General features: G+C 40.7%; 1 protein-coding gene across 4 annotated transcripts in view; it reads right to left on the bottom strand.

Annotated features, from left to right (window-relative positions):
• Positions 1-19,344, bottom strand: part of sobpa (sine oculis binding protein homolog (Drosophila) a) — a 343,731-nt gene that overhangs the window by 18,950 nt on the left and 305,437 nt on the right. For 2 of the 4 annotated variants that reach the window (XM_041187130.1, XM_041187127.1), the window contains one exon: positions 8,782-13,065. In XM_041187130.1, the coding sequence (XP_041043064.1) occupies positions 11,050-13,065 (2,016 nt within the window). In that variant the 3' untranslated portion in view covers positions 8,782-11,049. Of the gene's footprint in view, positions 1-8,781; positions 13,066-19,344 lie in introns of those variants that run through there. The other 2 variants (XM_041187129.1, XM_041187128.1) reach the window with 2 other exon arrangements.

The raw sequence follows: 19,344 nt of genomic DNA on the forward strand, positions 1-19,344 counted from the left end.
GCAAGTTACTGTAATAGTAAGCAGTGGAATTAGATGATGGGCTGTGAAGCGAGGGTGGAGGAAAAATTGTCTTAAGCCATTTATTATATAGATTCTGAAAAACAAAATTCTCTTTGCAATTTCTTGGAGACCTGGGTTCTGCACAGTAATATCTAAGTGCTGTGGAACCAAGAAAAAATATTAGAGAGGAATACCAGGGTGCACAAAATACTGGGAGGGACGGATTGCACTAGTATAGAGAATAGTAAGTTAATAGGTAAAGTCAGGGTGAGGAAGAAAGTAACAAAATCTAAATCAGGGTTACTATGCATGTATATGAATGCACAGAGTATAGTAAATAAGACTAGGGAGGTACAAGAGCAGATTGCCATTTAGAAATATGATGTTGTGGCAATAGCAGAGACCTGGCTCGCGGGAGGGCAGAACTGATTGTTGAATATTCCCAGGTACAAACTGTTCAGAAGAGATAGGAAAGGAAGGAAAGGAGAAGGCGAGACGGTATTGGCTAAGGACAGCATTGCAGTGCTGGAGAAAGAGGATGTCCCTGAGGGTTCAAAGACAAAATCAATATAGCTAGAGCTAAGGAACAAAAGGTGTGCAATTACATTGCTCAGCATAGTCTATACACCGCCAACTCGTGAGAAGGACGTAGAAGAACAAATCTGCAGGGAAATTATAGAGAGATGCAGGCATTATAGAGTAGTTATAAAGGAGGAATTTAATTACCCGAATGTAGACTGGGACAATGGTAGTGTAAAGGGCGGAGAGAGGCAAAAGTTCTTGGATTGAGTTCAGGAGAATTTTCTACAGCAGTATGTGTCCAATCCAACAAGAAAAGATGCACTGTTGGATCTGGTTCTTGGAAATGAGGTGGGCCAAGTAGATCAAGTGTCAAAGGGGGAACATTTAGGAGACACTGATCTTTGTATTGTATGTTTTAGGATGATGATAGAAAAGGACGATAGGAAATCCAGAGTAAAAATAATTAACTGGACAAGAGCCGACTTCGATGGGGCAGGAACGGAGCTGGGCCAGATAGACTGGAATGAAAGATTAGCAGGGAAAACTAGCTGAACAATGGACTACCATTAAAAAAGACTTGGTTTGGGCACAGTCAAGGTATATTCCATTGAAAGGGAAAGGTAGGACAAACAAATCCAGAGTACTCTGGATGAAAAAAGAGGTTGAAATTAAGATAAAGAAGAAAAAGTGTGCTTATGACAGATGTCAAGTAGAAAATACAATTGAGAACCAAGAGGAATACAGAATGTTCAGAGGGGAGGTGAAAAAGCAGATTCGAGAAACAAAGAGGGATTATGAGAAAAGACCGACAGCCAACATAAAAGGGAATCCCAAAGTCTTCTATAGGCATTTAAATAGTAAAAAGGTGGTAAAAGGAGGAATAGGGCCGATTAGGGACCTAAAAGGGAATTTACACATGGACGAAGGGGCCATTGCTGAGGTATTAAATGAGTACTTTGCATCCATCTTTACCAAGGAGGTAGATGCTACCCAGGCCATGGTGACAGATGACGAAACTCTGTCATTAGAAGGGTTCAGAGTTGATAAGGAGGAAGAGTTGAATAGACTGTTGGTAGTTAAAGTTGACAAGGTACCGATATTGAATGCGAAGCATCCAAGGATATTGAAGAAAGCGAGAGTAGAAATTGCAGGGGCACTGCATAATCTTGCAGTCTTCTCTAGACTCAGGGGTGATGCCCAAGGACTGGAGAATTCCAAACATTATGCTCTTGTCCAAAAAAGGTTGTAAGGATAAGCCCAGCAATTACAGATCAGTCAGTTTAACTTCAGTGGTGGGCAAGATTCTAGAAGCAATTATTCGGCATAGAATTAGTAGTCACATGGAAAAATACGGGTTGACAAGGAACAGCCAGCATGGATTTCTAAAGGGGCAATCGCGTTTTTTGAAGAGGTAACAGAAAAGATCGATGAGGATAATGCTATTGATGTGGTATACATGGATTTTTAAGAGGCAATTAATACAGTGCCACACAACAGGCTTGTGAGAAAAGTTATTGCTCATGGAGTAAAAGGGACAGTAGCAACGTGGATACAAAATAGGCTGAAAAATAAGCAGAGAGTAATGATCAATGGATATTTTTTGGGCTGGAGGAAGGTTTTTAGTGGAGTTCCCCAGGGATTGGTCTTGGGATCCTTGCTTTTTATGATATATATTAATGGTCTAGATCTTGGTGTGCAGAGGACAATTTCAAAGTTTGCGGATGATATGAAGCTAGGGAGTGTTGTGAACTGCGAGGACGACGGTGCGGAACTTCAAAAGGACATGGACAAGTTGCTGGAATGGGCAGATATGTGACAGATGAATTCAATGTGGAGAAGAGTGAAGTGATGCATTTTGGTAGGAAGAACATAGATAGACAATATAAAATAAGGGGTGAAATTTTGAAGGGGATGCAGAAGCAGAAACACTTGGGTGTATATGTGCATAGATCATTGAAGGTGGTAGGACAGGTGGAGAGAGCAGTTAATATAGTATATAAGTGTCCTGGGTTTTACTAATAGGGGCATTGAGTACAAGAGCAGGGAGGTTATGCTGAATTTATATACGACACTGATTAGACCTCAGCTGGAATATTATGTACAGTTCTGGGCACCATATTATAGGAAGGATGTGAACACATTGGAGAGAGTGCAGAAGAGGTTTACAAGAGTGGTTCCAGGGATGGGAAACTTCGGCTATGAGGATAGATTGGAGAGGTTGGGACTGTTCTCCTCCGAGAGAAGGCGGCTGAGCGGAGATTTGATAGAGATGTTCAAAATCATGAGGGGGCTGGACAGAGTAGGTAGGGTGAAGCTGTTCCCACTCGTAAAAAGATCAAGAACGAGAGGGCACAGATTTAAAGTGATTTGCAGAACAAGCAAATGTGACGTGTGACGACGAGTGGTTTGGGTCTGGAATGCACTGCCTGGAAGTGTGGTGGAACAAGGTTCAATTGAGGCATTCAAGAGGGCATTAGATGATTATTTGAATAGAAACAATATGCAGGGGTACGGGGGAAAAGGCAGGGTAATGGTACTCAGTCATAAGTCTCATTTGGAGAGCCGGTGCAGACATGATGGGCCGAATGGCCTCCTTCTGTGCTGTTGAGATTCTGTGATCTCTTGATTCTAACACTTCTGTACTTCATGTGTAAACGCTTTAGTTTGAGAACTGATGATGGAAGAAAGGTAGGTGACACAACCGCAGTTCAATTCTTGCCTTAGTCCATGTTTGGACCAGAGGATGATACAGCACAGAAGGAGGCCATTCCACCCACCATCCTTATGTTGTCTCTTTGGTAGAGTTATCGAATTAATCCCTCTCCCCCGCTCTTTCATTATAGCCCTTTAATTTTCTTTCTCTTCAAATATTTTGTATGGTGGACAAAAACTCCTTTTAGCACTCTTAATGCTAAGAGTAAATACACAACAGAAAAAAAAAATTAGCCATGACAGTGGCTGGCATTCCCAACATTCACTAAGGATGCAGCCTATATCCCGTGGCTATGGTCAGCCATACATAATTCCTCCCATTGCTTAAGACACTTAACGTGTGCTCCTTGTATAGGACTGCAAGGCTTCCAGCACCCAGGGATATGGAAAGAGTGAAACAGAATGGTTTGTGATGGTGTGGAAGTGCACGAGCACGGGCCAAGGAAAGAAAAGTGAGGGAATGGCTTTGCTTCTCACTCAAACGACAGATGATTGACATCCAAGAGTCAATTCCAGGCTCCTAGAGTAAATACCTCTTTGTTGAATGTTAATCTGTAACAGTGCAAACAATGGAATCTCTTCCTCTCCTCTATTGCTAAAATTTCCTCCAAATAAGCAGTTTCCATTTTTGTGCCAATTCATTTCGCCACAACTCAGCTTTTTATGTCCAAGCTATGTTGTGACTTCAGCACTGCTCCCAAATATTGTAGAGACACTCTTTTAGCACTTGCTAAACTACTCAACAAGACAAAAGGGGGAAAAAAACTTTCCTATAAACTTTCCTTTCTTATTTTGGAGAAGGTGCAGCGGACAATTACAACAATGATACCAGAAATGAAGGACTTCATTTATTATGGATAGAGTAGAGAATTTTCTGCTTAAAGCAATGAAGTTTAAGGGGAAATTGACTGGAGGAATTAAAAATTATGAAGGAGTAGTTAGGGAGAAACTATTTCCACTGGCAGAAGGATCAATAACCAGATGATATATGTCATTGAGGATAATTGCAAAAATAAAGAGGGGAAATGGGGATAAATTATTTTAGTTAGTGAGTTGTTATAACTTTGAATGCATTGCCTTAGAAGGATGGAAGTAGTTTCAATAGTAACTCTCAAAAGGGAATCAGATATATACTTGAAAAGGAAAAAAAACTTGCAGGGCTATGGGGAAAGAGCACAGGAAAATCACAGGGATAGGAACATAGGAACAAAGGAGCAGGAATATGCCATTAAGCCCCTCAAGCCTGCTCCACCAACTTGGTCATGGCTGATTGTCCTGAGCTATCCCCATGTCCCTTGATGTCATTAATATCTAGAAATTTATCAATCTCTGTCTTGAACATGTTCAATGACTAAGCTTCCACAGCCCTCTGGGGTAGAGAATTCCAAAGATTTACCACCTTCTAAATGAAGAAATTCCTCCTCTTTCCAGCCAGGATAATTGAGGATAATTGCGAAAATAAAGAGGGGAAATGGGGAGAAATTATTTATGTTAGTGAGTTGTTATAACTTTGAATGCATTGCCTTAAAAGGATGGAAGTAGTTTCAATAGTCCTTTCCACCTCCACCCTGCCTAGTCCCTTAAGAATGTCAATGAGATCACCTCTCATTCTTCTAAACTCTAGAGAATGCAGGCCCAGTCTCCTCAATCTCTCTCACTGGACAGTCCTGCCATCCCAGGAATTAGTCTGGTGAAACTTCGTTGCACTCCCTCTATGGCACGTATATCTTTCCTTAGGTACACAAAACTGTAAACAACACTCCAGGTGTGGTCTAAGCAAGGTTTTATACAACTGAAGCAGGACATCCTTACTCCTGAACTAAAGTCCCCTTGCGATAAAAGCTAACAAACCATTTGCCTTCCTAATTGCTTGCTGGACCTACATGTTAGCTTTCAGTGACTTATGAACAAGAATGCCCAAGTTCCCTTTGGACATCGACATTTCCCAATCTCTCAACATTTAAGAAATACTCTGCACATCCATTCTCCTACCTAAGTGGATAACCTCACACTTATCCACAATATATTACATCTGCTATGATCTTACCCACTCACTAAGCCTATCCAAATCCCCTTGAAGCCTGGTTCATTCACCATGGCAATGCTTTGACAAATTAGAGTCCACCTGCCTGGTTAGAATTTAAACAAAGCTTGGTAGTTAACTGTTCCCTGGTGCATCCTCTATGGCAATGGCTTTACCAATCAGAGCCCATTTGTCAACCAATCAGCACCTTCTTCTCATGAAGCATTAATTGTTGTGCACTTTGAGATTTGGTATTCTTGCAATTGGTTCTGATGAGTGCAAGATGAAAAGATTTGACAGCATGTCTCTTTTTAGCAATACTAAAATACATTATCTGTTCTTAAAAAAATGGCAAATATTACATTGAAATTTGCTTTTGAGGATGGATACAGAAGAAAAGGATTGGGGAGTCATGCATGTTTGAAAGGTGCATGTTTTCTGGAAGAAGTTGGGGTGGGGGTGTGGGGAAGAAAATTACAGCAGCATTTATCACTTACTCTGTCCCAAGGTGTATATTTAAAAAAAATCATAATATACTAATCTCTCACAACATTGCTTGCTCTCCATTCAGGAATGGGAAATGGACAACAGTGAACAATAGATGGTGCTGCCACACCCAATGATAAGGGAAAAGAGGGACCCGAGAGAGAGCTGAAGAGAAAGGTCAACAAACAGAGACAACAGATTGGCAAGGTCACAACATCAGGCACCACTTGAAGTAGAATCAGCAATGTAAAAATGAAATTCCTCACATATTGTTGATATTTATGTTTACAGAGTTTCCCTGCAGAGATGTACTCATTTAGTTTGCAGGTCCAGACATACTGAAATTTTATAGAATTACATTGAATACACAGCACAGATATGGGTGATTTGTCCCAACAGGATCACACCAGTATTCATACCCCTCATCATCTAACTCAATGAGCATATCTTGGTGTGCAGTAGCAGTAGGTGGATATTTTGTATGTTCTAAGTGTTAGGAATTAGGGATAGTTTTAAGTAAGTTATATGTGTATTTATGTGTAGTAAGAATAAGCTATAGCTTAAAGTTTAAGTTTAATTAATTTTTTAAACTTATGTTTAGAAAAGCGAAGCCTGGATTTTAGTTTCACTTTAGCGTCGGGCCAGCAGGTCTGAAGCCCTGTTTGTGCACCTGCACTTTAATGAGGTTTTGCAACCCGCGAAATGGTTTAGGGAAGTTAAAACAAAGTAGGAAAAACTGTGCTGTTGCCTTGCAACAGAGAGCCCACAGAGACACAGGGAGAAACAGAAAATAAATTTGAATTCAGTTGGAAGCAGGAAGCTGGACAGAGGAGAGGGAACTGCAGGAAGCAGGTTCCAAAGAGCAAAGAAGACAGTCCCAAAACCAGGGAATGGTACAGGAAAAAGTCAGTTAAGTCAAAGGACAAGGACAGGAATCTGGAACAGATCCTGTTCAGTGAAGTTAAAGTAAGCAGCAAAGAAAGTTAAAGAGAGAAAGCTGCAGAGAGCAGAATCAAGGCAAAGTGGGCTTCTGAGAGGCCAGAAGATCTGAGGGGATGGCCAAAGGTTGGTTACTTCTTACTACAGGCCTGTGACGCAGCGATGTCCTGCCTGACACAGCAGAATACCTGAGAGTGTTTTTGGAGAGTGAAGCCTGAATGCATGTAGAGCCCCAGGGGAGGAGAACATCAGAAGGAGAGTCCAAACCATTGGAGGTGGATCCTTTTTGAAGACGTCCATGTAAAAGCGTTGTTTGGGAGAAGATTCCAAGATGAGTACTTCGAGCGTTGAGATTGGAAACCTTCCAGAGAAAGATGGAGTTCAGTGAGGCCGGTTGGCTTATGTTGTGACAAACCTCTGGGGGAGTTGATGAGAGATCCATAGCATCTGCTTTGGGTGGCACCTGTCACTTGGTTTCAGAGTGTGGTGTGTCCGACCACAGGTCGCCTACTGGTTTATATGGACTGTGCACTTGTTGTGAGCATTATAGTACAGGGTAAATTTTGTAACTTGTGTTATCCTTCTGAATCTGTATATATCTGTAAAAGTATAGTTGTGGATAAAGGAGTATTGTAATATAGTTCATCTGTTCTTGCTTAATAAATGTTTTATTCTTTTGTTAAAAGTTCATCAGCAGATTGTGACTCTGTTCAGCAGCCGCCCGTACATTAGGATCTATCAAGCCAGGTTCTATCTTTGGACCTGACTTGTCCAGTAATAACATCAGCTGGGATCACAACATGAGCTACCTGAGCAGTTTGAAATCCTTTCATTGTTTTTTTCAGAGATGGTGCAGTACCGAGAAATAGGCCTGTAAACGTGAACATCTCCAAAATAATTTGTTTCATCTAGGCAAAGATACAATGGGCTGGATTTTATGTGTCCCTTCCGGGAGTGTTTTTGATTGAGTGGTGGAGCACGTAAAATAGGGCAGGTGCTCACTCCACCACCTATCCCGGAGCTCACGCTCAGGTTTCTGCTGACTTTAGGCCTCAAACATATGCAAACTGTCCAGATCCAAAGCATACAGAAGCTGAGATTGACCTTAGGCCTCAGTACCAGTCGTGTGACAACATCCTTCATACCACAGGGCTCAAAAGTCTACAAACAAAAATATTTGTACTATGTTCAGAAAATCCTTTATGCAATTTCAGGGCTGGTCATCACCACCACACCCCAGAACAATCAAGGCAACTCAGAAGCTCAACTAAATTCAACTCCCCAAGGTGCAGAATGGAAAGGTACCAATGCAGCCCTATTCCTTACATGGCTCTGGTCCTCAATTAAGCAATTAAATGATGAAATTTCTATGTACTTCAGTGACTGTAATGTAGGAATGGTGTATTGGTTTGTAATTTTAATATGATTTTAATTCTACATTACCCTTCTTTTAATATCCCGTCCACCAATTCCCTGTTACCTGCTTACATGTTTTTAACCTGATTACTTTGCCCATCTATGAATTTTTCAATGTAAGTTACACTACAATTCAGCTTTCAGGCTGCAAATGCATTTCTTGAACAAAATACCATTATTATTATTAAAGCTGTAACTGATTGAAACATTCCCATGGTTTGCAGTTTACTCCTCTTAGTTCAAATTATCTAAAGAAGTGGAATTTTCTGATCATATTAAGAGTACAATTTTTTAAGCAATGAATTTCTACATTATTTTGTTATTCTTGCCATGAAATTAAAGACGATAATTCAAATGATTTAAAGTCTTAAATTTCAGAAGTAGATGGTACCAATGTCTGAGCCTAACTTACAGCCCATTCTGTAGAAGTTTCACCAAATTTAACAACGTAATGCATACAACATTGCAATGCTTCACATTCATAGATGTTTTGGATAATGGTTTTGTAATTTATTCAAATAGTGTGCTTCAATTAGATTTTATACTTAAAACACTGGTAATGGTTTGAATTTGAAGGAATTCGAAAGGTTTGCAATCAAAACCCATCTGATTTGTACCACAAGAACAGGTCAACTAATGTGGTGATAGATTTATTTTATTCCACACTTACCAACTTGTACATTTTATTCAGGTATGGGGCTACAGAACAGCTTTCTTGCCCTCAGCTTGTACAACTCCTGTCATCACAATGCTAAGATTATTCCTGTAATTTTTCATAGACTCCTTCTTGGCCCCACTAATTTTCTCTTGTCAAGGTCCCTTCACAATCCACAAAATTCTGCAAATTGAACAGCAGGTAAGTTTGCATTTTCATTCTACTTTCCATTCTACTTTCCTTCTCCTCACCTTGGAACTAAGTCCATGTCCCTCCACTCCACAAAGCAGAGAGCCAGTCCTTCAATGCACCAGAACCTGCCATTCACTTTCATATTGGTAGCTGTGTTGCTCTGAAAAGCTGCTTATGTAAAATTGTTATTGTAAAGTTCCTGAAGGTTAAAGCACTCAAGACTAACAATCTTCCATGAAATTATATGCAAGAATACCAATTAAAAATGCACAATTACTTTAAGTTTTCATTTACACTACACCTCTGTCTTGTAAATGGTCCCTTCAGCCATTTAGTTTATTGGCCCAGATTTTGTGGTTGTAATAACAGCAAAACTATCATCATTACAACTATAAAACTGATAGCAACTTTTGGTGTCCACCTACATGCAGTTAAAAGTGAAAGTCAGCATTTCCAAGCTCTTCCACTGAGTGCACTGTTGAAATGTTCACAGCTGAAAACCTTAGGAACAGCTTGGTTTAACAGGAACTTACACTTTTTACATTATTAGCCTCATTGTAAAAACCTTTGAAAAAAAATTATGCCTCGCCAATGTGATTTAACCAGGTTTTTAAACAGCATATTAAGTCATAATTATTGATAATAACCTCTCTGGCCCTGTAAAACTAATTTTATATTTGTGAAATGTCAAATTTCTTCATTATCATACAAAATTCTATAGATTTTGAAAATAATTTTTAAAAGTTTGTTTATAATATTTCAGCTTCTAACTTAATCCAGGTATATGTCCCAATATTTATTTCATTTGCTGTAAAATTATAAGAGTAAAGGATAATCAGTGTTTTTTACTTCCTGATTTGCTGTCTGTGAGAATTCTTCAATGTGATTGGTTGCATAGCTGGATGCAAGAGTTCCCCTACAGCTGGCGCTGGAATAAAATTAATGCCAGGAAATCCATCACCAGATCTTTGTGGGCAGCCTTCTTTGAAATCAGCAGCGAGCGTCGTCACTTAGTCACTGACCGCAAAATCCGGGACATTGACTGTAAAAACTAAAAGTGAGCCCTTTCTCATTTCACCCATCAAATGCTTCGCTATTATTTCTGATGGGATTTTAAGGAAGGCAAATTATATTTCAATTGAATGTTGATGGAAAAGAAAATGTAACTACTTCAATAACATTTGCAACCTTTATTTTATGGCATCCTTGCATTGGTGGCAATCTACTGATCATCAAAAAGTTTTCTTTTTTTCTGGTTTTAGATCCAGATTAGTGGCAGACAGGCTCCAAATGATGTAGTTGTTTAAATAAGGAAAAATGTCTTCAGAAATCTGGATGTTTATGATTACTAGCAAACTCAATCAAAGCTCTCTCAACAAGTCAGTTACCCACCTGAATCCAGTAATTAACATTCAGTAACTCTTTCTTAAAGCAGCATTATTGCAATTCTCAATGTTCCAAAACTAATACAAAGGGCCACTGACAATTGCTGTCTTCTTCATAAGAACAACAAATACTCATTTTCCTTCTTCTCTCCCAACCACTCATAACCAGAACAGTCTTAAACCTGTCCAATAAAAGTAGCTGAGTGTAGAGTTCATTAAGTGTACAATTTTTACCCTGTCAAAATGACAGAATGACGGAAGACATCTAAATATATACTTGATCATTCCTTGTTACTTTTCACTATCAACTGAATTATTATCACATTTTTACCAGATGAATAAAAAAAGATGTTTTTTTTAATTCGGAGCTTAAAAATGAAAGGTGAAAATTCCACACCAAACTTATGATTAATCAGCATACCCACGAGAGTGCAGCATCAAAGAGCTTTGTCATTGCTTAAGTCATATATTTTGGATCCCTTGATATTAGCACCAACCATCTGATTAACACCAGAAACCACCGTCAAATTTGAATGGATAAAACCTTATTGGAGGAAAAATGCTGTGTTCATTGACCTAAAACATTGTTTTTTAATATTACAATTAATGATTTTTGAAATGCTCATTGTTATAATGGTCAAATATGACTCTGTGTGTCTTCTTTTGTATTCTAAATGTGTTGCCTTCAGGTTTTTGTAAACGCATTTCAAAACAAACCTTTACTTGTTCTGGTTTCGAATCCGGAGACATCTGCGTTTCAGTGGCGGCTCACTGTCCTCGGGCCCTGTGTTGAGTACTGGCGTTGAGGTTATGCAGGGTGCTATGGCAGTCTTTTCAGTCGCTTTTGGCACAGGCTGAATCAAGCAGCCTGTCTTGGGTACTACTCTCAAGGCATATGCATGGTCCTCATCTGCAGGATTATGATTTACATCCTGCTTGTCCACCCCACCCAGGGGTGATTCAATTGAGGCCTTCTTACCTGCCTCTAACTCCAGTTGACAGTTTGGTGTGCAGTTGTTTTCTTTGACTGACTCCAGCTCGTTGACTGCGATCTCCTCCTGTTGCTGCTGCTGCTGTTGCTGTTGCTGTGGCTGCTGCTGTTGTGGTTGTAGCTGCTGCTGCTGCTGCTGTGGCTGTTGTTGCTGCTGCTGCTGCTCTGCTCTTTCTTCTGAGTGAGAACCATCCAGACTTTTTGTGCCATTCATAACCAGATTACAAGGTGTTAAATCAGAGTCACCGCCTGAGCTTCCTGAACTTAGCTGGATAGTGCCGCAGTGGGAAGAATCACTACAAGATAACACCTTTGTTTCAATAGGGTTCAAATGAGGAAAATCCCTACAGTCAATACAGTTCCGTTTATCCGGACTAGAAACAGTCAAATCTACAACACTTCTGCCTTCATTCTCAAGTTTCACAGAAGGGTGTAAAGGCCTATGACCGATGTGATTAAGTCTGCTTCTATGGCTCATAGTCAAGTCTATGACTTCATCTTGTGGAAAGTCTACCATGTCAGAGTAAGAAAAATCACTTTTAATTGGACCATTAGGCTTGACAGTTAGATCGACAACCTCACTCCTGCTGGTGTCAAGAAGTATGGCTGGCTGGTTCAGAGAATGGCTTGAGCAGTTAGGTGAGGCTTTAATAGACTTGGAAGGCCTCTGCTGCCCATTATCTGATGTCAATGAACTACTTGGCTTTTTAGTGTCATCTTCATCATTAGATGTGCTTGGAATGAGACTCTCAGCATTGCTGGAAATACCATTGGTAGACTTAGAGTCGAACACATGTGGAATTGGAATGGGGATCGGAATCGGTACAGGCAGTGGAACGATGACAGGATAGGGCACCAGAAGCGTTGGAGGGGGAACCAACGGAGCAAGTGATGGCACTCCAAAGTTTAAAAGGTGTGGAATATGCATGTGGCCATTTGGCATCATATTAATAGGTGGAAAGGAAACATTAGGTAGGGGTGCTCCTGAGGGAAGTAACCCTTGATGATTCCCTGGCACTGTGGGTGCTGATGGATGATGAAGATGTGGCGAGAGCATTGGCCTATGCATGGGGCTAGAGTTAGGACCTATAGTTCTGGAACCACCTGATGGGGGGCCAAGCCCTGAAATCATGTGATTTGACAGAGGACTATTAGGGCTTGGTGTGTGAGGTCCTCGGATAAATGGCGGACGAATCTGATGCATCATCTGCTGCTCCATGAATATTGGCAGAGGCACAGGACCTCGATTTGTCATTACCATAGAGGGATTACCTGGAGGGACACCCACTGGAGGCACAATATTAGCTGGCTGTTGAAGCTGAATTGGTGCAATATTTGGACTTTCATTTGCAGCCACTCCCTTGGAGATTGGAGTGTGAATTTTGGCAGCAGAGTTACTGGCAGGATCAGATGGGGACAGAGTAGCAGATGCGGAAGGGATGGGGACTTGAGTCTGTGAGGAAGGTGCCACGGGAGATGGGGCCTTTCTCCGAGCATCTGTCAGTGGCATGTTCCAAGACTCTGGAGTCAGTAGTTGCACGCCTGTGTTATCAGACTTATTTTCCACTGGAGGATGCCCAGTATTGCACAAGCCAGCAGGAAGATTGGCTTGTGTCTCTTTGTAAAAAATGTCCATTTTGTACTGATTGAGGCATTTTGCACTGCAGAATTGAAGCCGTCGTTCTCCATCTCCAAAGTCTAGGTACTCTTTTGTGTGCCGGATGTGCTTGCACCAGTCACATACCTGTGGTTAGAACAATTGAAAGCACATTAGAAAATACAGCCACTCCAAAACAAACATGAAGTTTGTTGTAAATAATTCAAGAAGAGATAATGTTATTTTTTTGCCTACACAGATTAATTTAATCATTTATAAAGACTATATCTATTTTTCACTGAAAATAGAATGAATTTTATACCTATCTAAATCAGAGTCACGACATTAACGTAAAATGGTTGAGCATGGACAAATTTTACTGGTGGAAACAAAGGCTTGTTTTCAACAACAACAGCTTGTATTGATTTAGCACCTTTAATGTAGTAAAATGTCGCAAGGCGCTTATAACTTTCCAACTCTTTTGCTGATGTTCTTGCGTTCGTCTAATAACTGGTAAACTGAGGCCACTGTTTGTAGGGAGGATAGGACTACAGAAAGGATAGAAGCATTGGTGTATTGGATTTTGAGTGGAATGGAGAGATGAGGGAGTAACTGAACTGGCCAAGTAGCTGAACTGTACCAAGCTTATCTCTTCCTTTCCCTGAACTTCATGTCTTACTATTGACAAACAGAGTTAAGGTGAGGGGTGGATGAGGGGGAAGCTGGAAATCTTCTAATACCAATCGCAACAGTTCCCACTAACAGAAGGACAATTACTCTCTGCCACGTCAACAAGCCTTCTGTATTTCTTTAATTCCTCTGGCAATAACCTCGCATGTTGTTATGGTAGTTTTAATGTCATTAGCCATCCTTTGCTACATAATCGAAGCAGACATTCTTCATATTTGGCAGGCTTTGGAAGGCAAATCGTGGAGGCAACATCCATATAGGTGCAGTTCCCAGTAGAACACACTGGGCAGTGAGTTGGAGCAGGATCTTTGCTTGATTTTCCCTTTCCTACCCCAGATATGCCAAGGTATTAGAGTGCCTTTGTGCAGGTGTCATCTTTAGGGTGCATTTAGGAAGCAAGTTTGCTTCCTATTCCAAGGAATTTTGGCTTCGCCCCAACGCTAAACTTCTGCCAAATAGGTGTTAATAGCTAACCTGAAACAGGAGAGATTCTTGGTCAGCCATGTGATGGAAAGAAATTGGAACTCCTATCATCACGATCTATAGTTCCAGGCTACAATATGAATTTAAAGGGTATGCTGCCGCAGCAATTTGGACCCCTTGTAGGGCCAGTTGGCTGGATGGCCAGTATGGGTCAAATTGGTGCCAACTGCATGCAGTTCAATACCCCTTCCAGTTGGAGTGGATTTGGGACCTGCCTCCTTGCCCATGGTGGGGATGGCAGTGCTGTGGATCAGACCTGCCTTTGGTACAAAACTCAAGAATAAGGAGAAGAAGAAGCTGACCTGACTCTAGAGCAAAGTGGAGTGAGGCTTTCTCTTCCAATGAGCCTTGCTGTGCTTTGCCTTAGTGTCACGTCAGACTCTGATGTAAGAATCAGGTTGTACTTACACCATCGCTGGATCACCACTGTAAGGTGAAACCAGGTTGCATTGGTACCACAGTTACGGCATAATTGCAAGCTTGAAGAGGTTTGAGATCTTATTAATTTTTGGAGCTCTTCCTTACAATGTGAAGGCTGCAGTAGGACAGGACACCTTTAAGCTGTGGATTGCTGTGACATGTAATTTTTCACTCAAAATGATTTGTACACCCGAATAAGGTACTGCTCAGTCCCCATTTCCTCATTTATCTCCTCAGTCAGATGCAAACTACTGAATGGCTCTAAAGTAACAATATTGAATAAGTAGATATTTAATGAGTGGATTCAGGGGTTACACAATTCTGCTGCATGACATGTCCCTCTCCACAAATACCTGCTGAATTCGCATTACAGAAATACTTCATTGCATATCGTTCCAGCTCACTTCTCAATAGAGCTTTCAGGACAAACCAATCAATATGTATGGCCAAACGGAGATGATTAGGCAGCTTGGATTACATAATTCATCTTTTTTTATTTACGTATTATTTCTCAATGTAAATTGTTCTCATATTTCATTAGTCAGCCTGGCTTACTCCTCTGCTGCTGTTAGTTCAGATGGGAGCAATGGGGGAGGGGCGGGAGCGGTCGGGAGAGTGGTAGCAGGGCACTCAATTGCTCCCTTCAGTTGCCTTGTAGACAATGTCAGGAACACCTTGGATGGGCCTTTCCGCAGGGGCTGTTCCCTCTTTCCTTCCTGCAGCCGGATACAACAACTTCTACTTGGGGTCTTGCCCCATGATAAAGCCAACTCTGGGTACTGAATAGCATAAATAATTGTACCTGCAAACTTCATTGCTCGTTGCTACAAAGGATTATTACAATTTTATAAGTTTCCAGCTTTGAAACTATGAAAATTCAATTAAGAATGCAATCACTGCCTGCACAGTGTAAAAAAGGTCTTGCCCCTTTATTTACACAGTGCGTTAACCATGGGTTTTGAGGTAAGGAGTGATAGCATGTCTAATTCACACTTAGATTCCTATCATTGTTTAATGCTTTGCAAACCATTGCTCTCCACAAATAGTTCAGCAAATAAATAAAGTAACGCCAGCCTGCATGGCTAGGATTACCCAGTGCTGCAGCAATGGATTTAACTTTTGTCAAACCAGTGATTCCCAGAACATGTTATCCACCAGAAACTCAAGCCCATACTTGCGGTTGCTGGCTGCTGCAAACGAAAGCTTGTGCAACTGCACAAAATAAAGTATTCCATTAGGCGGTGCAATCCTGAAAGGATTTGTGGGTGTGAAAGTTCATTTATGCTCACTTTCAACATGTACATACACTGTTCTCATCTGCAGCCTGTGGAGATGTGTAGGGAGATTGACCTTGGCTTTGCAAAAGATCTAAAGGCAGAAAAGTGAGGAAGGCCATTCAGCCAATCTGAGCTCATACACACTGACAAAAGCCTGCAGTTTCCCAATTGCAACATCTAGAAGTTTCTTCAATGTTTTCTGAGTTTTTCGCCTCCAGGGCTAGAGGTGGGTCTTGGCTGCAAATAGTGACTGATACCATTTTATCCTGGGGTTGCACTGCTCTAAAACATGATTTATTAGTTCAGGTAGTGTTAGGGGGGAATTAAATATATATACAGTAAGAATTTACTGAAAAACTCCTAAAATCTCCAGGCAGACATGGCTGCTAAACATATTAAGAGTTGAAGATCACCAGATGAACATTGCACAGCCTCGAGAGTTAGGCTGGAGACATAAATTACATTAGGTATACTCCTCTCTCACATAGGGAAAGGGCAAATGGCTTTAGCTTAGATATGGGAAGACGAACAATGGACAAAGAGGGGGCTTTGATGAAACACAAATAGTCTTGAGTTGTGGGAACCAAGGTCTTTGCATATGTGTTTTAATTCTGACTGGATAATATAATTATGTATACATCCTTTAGAATAATTGGTTAGCAAAATCACATGTTTATGTACTCAATAGGATAGAGTTAGTATGGAACTGGTGTGTCGGTTACCAAATGGATGTATTCAAATGTACTCAAATGTATTGTGATAAGAAAAGATACAAAAGTAGTGAAATGTAATCAATCAGGGAACTGGGTCTTCATTCTTAGGAATGATTGCAGCTCTCTTGCATACGTTTGAATAAAACCGGTTAAAAGGAAGCCTCAGTCTCTGTGGTCGTTGTGGGATCGGAGAGTGTAACATCTCCTCTTCAGGTAGGCAATTTGAGAACTTCTCCTAGAGTCTTTTCTCAAGTTAATTAAGGTAAATGGTGATCTAGGATCTACATAATGCCACTGCCAAGCCAAATGGTGCCACTGACTGCAACAGTGCAAAAAAAAACTTGTTTTTTCCTGAATATACAGTAAATTAAATTTCTTATGCCAGTATTTCACTACTGTGTACTATAGATTAAGAAGTTTGGTAAAAGGACTGACATCTGACATACAATCTCAAAGTGAATGATGTCACTGCTACACAATGAAATGCTTTTCTATTCTGGGCTCGAGTCCCCATTCAAACACTTCAAGGTTAGGAAATAATAATGTTTCAACTACTTTTACACACATACTGTGTTTTTAATGAGCACTCCACGATGACCTCAGTGTCTGCTTGATCTTGGTTTATGATTGGATTGCATCTCAGATACACCCCAATAAACTTCCCAAACCATTTCTGCTAAGCTGCCCCAACAGTCCCCATAGATCAGCTTTAATGTGTGCACATGCAGAAGAAGCACATGTCCCTGAACTGTGCTGCTTCCTGATTCGAGCTTGTTTGCTCCATTTGGCTCATCTGCTGGGGTCTTGAGCACAGCTTCGGGCAACTGGCAATAATATGTTTACATATCCCCACGTGCCTGTCAATCACATGGTTACACTACCCCTTGGACCAGGTCACACATGGCAATGTAGCAAGCCACATTCTCTGTCTGTCACTTGCATAGTTTCAGCACAGCCAAGGGAACAGCAGGTTCCAACTGCATTTAGGTAGTTTTAGTAGGAAAGAGGGGATAAGGTATTCTACACTAATTCTGATGAACGGCCATCAATCTGAAATGTTAAATCAGATTCTCTGCACAGATGCTGCCTGACCTGCTGAGTACTTCCAGCATTTTCTGTTTTTATTCAACACCAATGTCAAATGCAAAATTATCACAGAATCACAAAATTTAGAAAACTGGCTGGTGAAATTAGATAAACACTCTGGGACCTGGATCCAAATCTGACCTGGATCAGCCGGGTGAAAATCTCCTCAGTCTGTAGGCAAGAAGAAATGTGTTTAGATAGACCCAATGCGATCATATTGGGACTCATGACACAAAGCAATGCCTAATATGGCACTTATTGACACACTCACTCAAAGGTCACAGGCTGATGTGAGAAATATAAAAGAAGCGCCACATCAGTACAATAGAATCTTTTCTTTCACTCATTCATGAGATGTGGGCATCGCTGGCTAGGCCAGCATTTATTGCCCATCCCTAGTTGCCCTAGAGAAGGTAGTGGTGAGCTGCCTTCTTGAACCGCTGCAATCCATGTGGTGTAGGCACACCCACAGTGCTGTTAGGAAGGCAGTTCCAGGAATGGAAGGTTCATAACATTAATGAAGAATCAGAGATGTAGGGGTACAGGGACCCCTACATAAAAAAATGCAATTAAGATCCCATGCCTTAAACATGGAACATTGAATATCAAAGCAAAGTGAAGGTGAATATATGCAAGACATTGTTTAGGTAACAGTTGGGATACTGTTTATACTCTAGATACCCCATCATAAGAAGAACACTAGTTATGGAAAGGGTTCAGTGAAGGATCATGAGAATGAGAAGAATTATAGAATGGTTACAGCACAGAAGGAGGCCATTTGGCCCAACATTTCCATGTCGGTTCTTTGCAAGAGCAGCTCAGCTCGTCCCACTCACCCCATCCTCTCCCGTAGCCATAATTTCTTTCCCTTCAGGTGCTTATTCAACTCCCTTTTTGAATCTGCTTCCACCACACCCTCGAACAGTGTATCCCAAATCCTAAGCACTTGCTGCATAAAAAAACTTTCCCTCATGCTGCCCTTGGTTCTTTTGCCATTCACCTTAAATCAATGTCCTCTGGTCCTTGAACCTTCTGGCAATGGGAACAGTTTCTTCTCTCTATTCTGCTTACATTCTTCATGATTTTGAATACCTTTATCAAATCTCTTCTCAATCTTCACTTCTTTTAGAGGAACGACCCCAGATTCTCCAATCTATGCAGGTAACTGAAGTCCCTCATCCCTGGAACCACTCTTGTGAATCTTTTCTAAATCCTTTCTTTATAAAGCCTTCACATCCTTCCTAAAGTACAGTTCCCAGATTTGGACACAATACTCCAGTTGAAGTTGAATCAGTGTTTTACAAAGGGTCATGACATCAGCAGTTGGAAGATATGTTATGAAGAAAGTCTTGAACTGGAACAGAGAAAGTTCAGAGAGATCTGGTCAATGTTTCCAAAACCATGAAGCGTTTGAGAGGATTAATAGTGAAAGAGTGCTTTGTAACTTGGGAATACAGATTCATGTTGATTACTATAAGGACAGAGGTGTAAATTGCAGGTTATTAAAAATTAATATGTGGAATGCTTTACCCAAAAATGTTTCTATTGAGATAAAAAAGCAATTCACATAATTTCAAAGGGAGATGCATGAGCATATGCAAAGGAAGAACATGCAACCTTGTGGGAAAATTTAAGGAAATGGGATTGGAGCATTTACATCCAATTGAAGAGCTCACACAGGCTCAATGGTCTAAATGACCTCCTGAGATGTAAATCCTTTTTTTTTTCTCTAAATTGTCAAAGCAAGGGACCCTAAT

Source organism: Carcharodon carcharias, chromosome 5, assembly GCF_017639515.1.
Source record: "Carcharodon carcharias isolate sCarCar2 chromosome 5, sCarCar2.pri, whole genome shotgun sequence".
NCBI classification, from domain to species: Eukaryota; Metazoa; Chordata; class Chondrichthyes; order Lamniformes; family Lamnidae; genus Carcharodon; species Carcharodon carcharias.